Source organism: Jaculus jaculus, chromosome X, assembly GCF_020740685.1.
Source record: "Jaculus jaculus isolate mJacJac1 chromosome X, mJacJac1.mat.Y.cur, whole genome shotgun sequence".
In the NCBI taxonomy this organism is placed as follows: Eukaryota; Metazoa; Chordata; class Mammalia; order Rodentia; family Dipodidae; genus Jaculus; species Jaculus jaculus.
In genome coordinates, this window is record NC_059125.1 from 78,772,286 (window position 1) to 78,779,521 (window position 7,236).

A 7,236-nucleotide genomic window follows, 5' to 3' on the forward strand; every position below is an offset into this window, starting at 1 on the left:
CTATCACTGCCCTCGTTACAATAGGAAATGGCGTCCTTAGACCCATTAGAGCATCCTGATCACCCCAACATTTCCACAAATTTTGATGGGATTTCCTGTACTCACACTCAAGAAGTCCTTTCCTATCAATCTATGTGTTCTGAATATAAAATGCTTGTGTGGAAATGTCTGTTTCACCTGGAAAGATACAAACTGAACACAAAAGTTCCTCTGCCTCCTTTGTTCTCCAGGACAGTGAGCATACATCTGGGATTCAAAATGCAAGATAATGTCAACACATAGGCAAATGTTCCAAATCCTCAGGATTCATGTTATGAACTCATTATGTAAGATTTTCATTGATGAATAGGGCTCTGGACATAGCAATTATCACACAAATCATTGCCTTTTGAGACTGGATACTTTTACAGTTTAATTTGCAAACAGAACTTTTATAACAAATAATTTTTAACCAAATCATATCTTGAAAACTGTTTATATATAGAAAACCCAGGGATTGAGGAAGGCCTTAAATTACATTATTACAGTAGAAAATACAGGAGGTAGAAGATAACTGAAAAAACTAATGCAACATTAGATTCAAATCTCTTGTAGCTACTTAAAACATGGTTTTAGAAACTAAACCCAACATTTCCAGTAACCATAGAAACAGTTAAAATAAAATTTGCCATGAAAGCCCTTATATCATGCTTGATATAGGGAGGTAGGAAGATGTAAGGGCCAGGACACGTGAGACATGACATTTTATCTACAACCCCATTTGCTGTACTGAGGACGTGGCTCCAAAACTCAGTCACCTTCTTCTGCTTCTGACTCAGATTCTTCTTCATCATTTTTGAGCCATTCTACGAACTTTTTCATTTGCTCAAGGAAGACACTTTTCCCCTTTGCAACTTGTGCATCTTTATACCACTTCAGAATGGGTTCTTCACTCAAGACTTCCGCTTTATAAAAAAGCACCACTATTTTCTGGAAGGCTTTCATGAAATGGATGTTGTCATAGCAATACTCCTGAATCTTCAGTAACAGAGTCAGCTCAGACTGACCTTGAGTAGTAAAGGCAGCAAGTAGAGGGCTGTATTGCTTCAAGTGCTTAATGGCTTGCTCTGCTACAAGCTCCTCTTTTTTGTTCCATTCCACAGTGCTCATTACACTAGACCAGACTATGCCAATGACAACTGGTTCTGGGATATTGTTTTTCTTCATTTCCTCCTTCACATATAAAATTATATCCTTAAATGGATCACCACGTGACATCTGTTCTTGAAGTTCTTTCTGGAGCTCCTTCCATGCTCCTATGGTCTGCTGATTCCGCACATACTCTGAAAGTTCTTTCAAGCCTGCCTCTGTGAAATACTTAGTGAAGTGTTCAACGCTTTGCTTACTGGCAGGAAAACGTTCCATCAGTCTGTTATCCATGCTGACTTTCCGAAGACTTTCAGCTACTGCATTGATGTCTTTTTCATTTATCCATGATTTCAAGAGCTTTACAGCAAAAGCTGCTGAAACTCCTTCTTTCACCAAATTCCCATTATAAAGGCTATTTAGAATGGATGCATTCAGTGTTCCATTAGCCAAAAGAACCCCAGTAAGCATAGCCAGTTTGTTCCTCTCTGACTCTGAAAAACCCTTTAAGAAGAGCAGCAACTTTTTGACTTCATCTTCAAACCCTTTCTCCAGGTATTTGTAGCGCCTGATTAACTTGTTAAAAACCTGAGCAAATGCTTGCATGGTCTCTAAGTCTTCTTGTGCTGCAAACACGCAGACATCTGTGCGCATCATGTCATCTGCCAGTGTACCACCTGGGGCCAGCATTCCACCAGCCACCAGAATGTCAAAGAGTGTTTCTGCATAGCGGTGGTAGTCAAGTTTTGCTCCAGAAGCATCAAGAAACTTAGCTACTGCTTCCAAATCAGTACCAGTTTCAGTTAAGCCTTGAGTAATACAGTCTTGAAACTGAGTAGGGTCAAACCTCTCTTTTTCATCTCTTTTTCTGGTTTTAAAACGCTGGCCTGATAGCGTTGGTTTTTGCTGCTTTTGATTATTCATAAAAGACACCCGAATTTAAGGCGAAGAGGAAAGAGCCAGAAATCCCCGAGGTGGCGGCAACTGCAGCGCTGTCTCCTCTGCAACCGGAACTAACGCCAGCAGCAGCAGCAGCAGGAGGAGGAGGGAAGAGGAGCCGCCCCCGCCCCAGAGGTTCCGCTATCGCGAGATTTCCCTCCCTCCCCTGCGCCACCCGCACCCGCCCTCCCGGGGGCCTCGGAGCGCCTGGTGGGAACGCTGAAGGCCTGCAGGGGACGGGGCTAGTGGACTTCTTTATTCCCCTGCTAGTCCCCGGGGTGCTTGTGCCGGGCTGGCCCCATCCTTCTTCCTCGTCCGCCTCAGCCTGAGGCCTCGGAGGCGGCGGGAAGAACGAGGACGCCCCGCGTTAGACGTGTCCTCCCTCCCCCCAGCCAACTTTTTTTTTTTTAAATAGGCCTCTTCTAATATCAAAATACTCCTGCCTTCCCACATACAGTTTCTCTTATTTTATATATATTTATACATATAATATTGCAAATCTTTTTTTTTTAAATATTTATTTAATTATTTGAGAGCGACAGAGACAGCGAGAAAGACAGATAGAGGGAGAGAGAGAGAATGGGTGCGCCAGGGCTTCCAGCCTCTGCAAACGAACTCCAGACGCGTGCGCCCCCTTGTGCATCTGGCTAACGTGGGACCTGGGGAACCGACCTTCAAACCAGGGTCCTTAGGCTTCACAGGCAAGCGCTTAACCGCTAAGCCATCTCTCCAGCCCATATTGCAGATCTTTAAACAAAGGTTTTGCACAAATATGTCTTTAAAGTTAAGTGAAACCATCATAAACAAAAGGAAATTATGCATTCTCACACACAGCTCAACCAGAAGGAAAAAATATAGACTACTGGAGAATTTTTTTTTTCTCTTTTTCCTTCAAGACACAGCTTAACAAAGAAACGTGGATTTCTTTTTTTTGCAAGATTTCTGAGCTTCTGCATTCAGACCAGACGAGACATGTAAATATTTATAATGGATAGGCGGTGTGGCCCACGCTGCATTCCCTGTGAGGCCCCTGCCCTCCTCTCTTCTCTTTTAAGATGTGCGGAGTTTCTTTTGCTGTATTACCTACAGGTGCCCTGATCCTCTCTCCTAGAGCAGGTGATCTTTCTGTTTCTCCTCTTTGTTCTCCAGGGGAGTGATGTGTGGGTGGTGGAGCTAGGTCCCCTCCAGCAGGGAGGTAGACCCACTCACTGCTCAGCTGGTGCTGGAAGGAGGATCCTGGTTAATGACCAATGACCTCACTGTAGGTGGGGAGAGGCCCTTCCATGGGGCCACTGCTGCTGTAGCTGGTGGCGCTGATGCCCAAGTTACTACTAGGAGGGCAGGGGCCACCCAGCATGGTGCTGTCCATCAGGTCACTGTCGTATATGGTCTTATTGGGGGGTGCATACACAGACTCACGGTTCAGTTCCAACTGCTGTTCAGGGTCCCGCAGCTGGAGAGTGCAGGGACCCTGGTAGGGTGGGCCCCCGTCTGACAGTGAGATTGTGGGTGGCAGGGCGATCTTGTGCTGCAGGTAGGGGTAGGTGGGCTGGAAGCAGTGAAAATGGCTTCACTGAGTGAAGTGGGGCATGGTTAGACGCCTCCTCCTTCAAGTCCAAGAAGATCGGATTTCACTGCATGCCTGTGGTCAGAGGCAGGCAGACGGTCTCCTCTCTTTTTTATGAATGTATTGAATGCTGTGAATTTTCCCCTGAAGACAACCTTCATTGTGTTCCATAAGTTTTGGTATGATGTGCTCTCATTGTCATTCAATTTTAGAAATTTTGCAATTTCATTTTTTATTTCATCCACTATATATTTATTGTTTAAAAGTGTGCTGTTCTGTTTCCAGGTGCCATTGGTATTCTTGGTGAGTCTTTTGTTGTTGATTTCTAGCAATACAGCATTGTGATCTGATATGCAAGGAATTATGTCAATCTTCCTAAATATGTGGAGGCAGTCTTTGTGACCAAGTATATGGTCTGTTTTAGAGAATGGTCCATGGGCTGCTGAGAAGAAGGTGTAGTCTGTGGATTAGGGATGGAAGGTTCTGTAGATGTCCATTAGGTCTAAGTGACCTATGGTTTGGATGAGTTCTCTTACTTCCCTGTTGAGTTTCTGTTTGTATGATCTATTACTGATAATGGTGTATTGAATTCCCTAGCTATGATGGTGTTGCTGGTTATTTCTGTTTTATTGTCAAGTAGGTTTTGTTTTATGAACTGTGATGCCCCTGTGTTTGATGTATATAGATTTATGATTGTAATATCCTCTAGATGGATTGTTCCCTTGATAAGTAGGAAGTGGCCTTCTCTGTCTTTTTTGATTATTTTTGGTTTATAGTCTATTTTATCTGATAATAATATAGCTATGCCTGCTTGTTTCTTATTCCCATCTGCTTGGAATATTGTTTTCCACCCTTTCACCCCGAGGAGGTGTCTCTCTTTAGTAGTTAGGTGGGTTTCTTGAAGGAAAAAGATGGAGGGGTCTAATTTTTTGATCCATCCTTTTAGCTTGTGTATCTTGATGGGTGAATTTAGGCCATTAACATTTAGGGTAATGACTGTGAGATTTTATTTTATCCCTGCCATAATGTGATGGTATATGTAGGTTGGTGTTTTTATGGACTTTGAAGTTTTTTGTGCCTACTCTGAGTTTGGTATTGTGATCTACTTCTTGTAGGCATTTGAGTTTGGTTATTTGTTTCTTCTCTGTGGAGAATTTACTGAAATACTCTCTGTAGGTTTGGTTTTGTTTTCATATAGTTATTAAGCTGAATTTTGTCATGGAAAGTTTTTCTTTCTCTATCTACTATGAGGGATACTTTTGCTGGGTAGAGTAGTTTGTGTTGGAAGCCATAGTTCTTAGACTTTTCCGTGTTTCATTCCAGGCCCTTCCAGCTTTCAGGGTTTCCATTAAGAAGTCTGAAGTAATTCTAATGGGGTTAACTTTGAAAGTGGTGTGCTGATTTTTCCTTAGCTTCTTTTAGTATATTCTCTTTGGTGTCAATGTTTAGAGTCTTAAGGACAATATGTCTTGGAGAGTTTCTCCTTTGGTCCACTCTGTTTGGCGTTCTGTTGGCTTCTTGTATCTTGATGGGTCATTCTTTTAAGAGACTGGGAAGTTTTCTTCAATTATATTGTTAAATAATTTCTCCATACCTTTGGTCTGAATTTCTTCTCCTTCTAGTATCCCAATGATCCTGATATTAGGACATTTAAGTGTGTCCCACAATTCCCTTGAGTTCTGTTCACAGGAACTTTTGAACTTACTGAAATTTTTGAACTCTCAAACTATTTCCTCTTTCTTGTCTTCCAGATCATAGTTTCTATCCTCCACATGGCTGACTTTATTCTTGAAAGTTTCTAGAGAGTTTTGGACTTGTTCAATTAAGTTTGCATTTTTCTACTACTTTTCTATGTATACTTTCCATCCCTCTGTCAAGCTCCCTTTTCACATCATTTTCTGATTTTCTTGATGATTCTTGGAATTCATCCTTGTATTTATTTATGTCTTACTTTAGCTTGGCCAGCTGATTTTTGAGGTGTTCTTTTTTTCACTCTTCCTTAAATCTATTAACTCTCTTTGAACTTCTTCCAGTTTCTTATCTATTAGGTCAAGTGTAATGATGGCAGCATCCATACGATTATTATTTGTTCTGCAAGTTCTGCAAGTTCTAGCTTGGTCAGGGTTGCATTGCTCATAGCTTTATTTTGGTGTTCTGATCCTAATGACTCTTCTTTGTTTTCATTAGATATGTTCATTGTAAGACTGGGTGATTTAACTGGATTTTCTTGCATTTGATTTTTCATGTTATTTCTTTTGCGCAGTGGTCTGCCCATGACACTGTATGGGCATGCATGTGGGTGGATCAGCCTGGGCTCAAGCACAATGGGAATCTGAGGCAGCCTGGGGCAGTTGCCAAGCAGCCTGGGCCTTGGCTTTCACTTGCAAAAGCCACCTGATCTACTGCCTGGCTTGGGTGCCAAAGTTACCTGATCTCTCAAGTGGTAATGCACCAAAGCTGCCTGCATTGGAGCTAAAACAGGGACACTGAGGCACTAAGCACTGAATCAGCCTAAACTCTGGCATGGGAACACTGGGACTGGAAGCAGTCTGCACTCCCCCACCACAGGACAATAGGATGGCTATTGTGGCAGACAGGTAGGGGATGGCACCTGAGCTGGCGCAAGTGACAGACACAGTCTGAGCTTGCATGGCAGTTGCTATGGGCCTGGACTTGCTGAACCTGAGGCTGCCAGAGCAGTACTTAAGTGAGTGGGCGGAGCAGTTTGAGCTTTAATAAGCAGGGATTGATCGGCACATGTGGCACGGATTCAGTGGCTACTTGGGGAGAGGGTTGTGCTACCCGCCCCCCATGGAATCAGTGATTCCCTGTTATTGCCAGGACTCGCTGAATGTTTTGTGGCTGGAGTAGTAAGTGGGCAAGTGGGTGGAGCAGTCTAATTTCCTCATGCAGGGATTGATCAGGGAGTGTCCATGGTGGATACAGAGGCTACTTGGGGGAAGGGGTGGGCTATCCACCTGTCAGGGGATCGGTGATTCTTGTTTTTCCCGTCGTCTGTGCCCTCCCACTGGCAATCTAATGGAGATTTCTCTCCCCTAAAAGACCCAGTGAACCTTTAATATCTTGCCTTTCTTTTCCTCGGATTTACTGAGCAGCTAGGTGATCTCCATCTTGGTCGGAAGTCTCCAATGTAAACTTTAAATGTAGCAATTTCAGTGTTAGGCTTTTACTCAAAGGACATGGAAATATATGCCTACAGAAATAGTTAAAATCACTTTATTAAATAACTATGAAATTTAAAAGCAATGTATTCTTCAATAAATGAGTTAATAAGAAACAGCAATACATCCACACAATGCAATATCATTTGGCACTGAGAACAAATGAGCTATCAACATATCAAAAATGTGGAGAATCCTTACATACATATGAATAAATGAAATTCATATATCTGAACAAGTTACATGCTGTATGATTACAAGCAAATGACTTTTGAAGAAAAACAACATAATGGAGAGAATAAAAGATGTATAATTTGTAGGAATTCTGGAATAGGTGAAGTGGAGCGATGTAGAGATGGAGCTCTAAGGACTAGTAGGAGGGTGAAATTACTTTGTATGATACTACAGTGGTGCATACCTGAC

General features: G+C 42.5%; 1 protein-coding gene across 2 annotated transcripts; it reads right to left on the reverse strand.

Annotated features, from left to right (window-relative positions):
- Positions 1-205: 205 nt before the first annotated feature.
- LOC123456738 (basic leucine zipper and W2 domain-containing protein 1-like) lies at positions 206-2,154 on the reverse strand. Of its 2 annotated transcripts, XM_045141062.1 has the most exons (2): positions 1,803-1,886; positions 206-1,713 (listed from the first exon to the last, which is right to left on the reverse strand). In XM_045141062.1, exons 1-2 carry the CDS (start codon positions 1,884-1,886, stop codon positions 790-792), a joined length of 1,008 nt encoding a protein of 335 aa, XP_044996997.1. In that variant the 3' UTR covers positions 206-789. The 2 variants fall into 2 exon arrangements, with proteins under 2 accessions (XP_044996997.1, XP_044996996.1); XM_045141061.1 differs by having other exon boundaries at positions 206-2,154.
- Between the last annotated feature and the right edge of the window lie 5,082 nt (positions 2,155-7,236).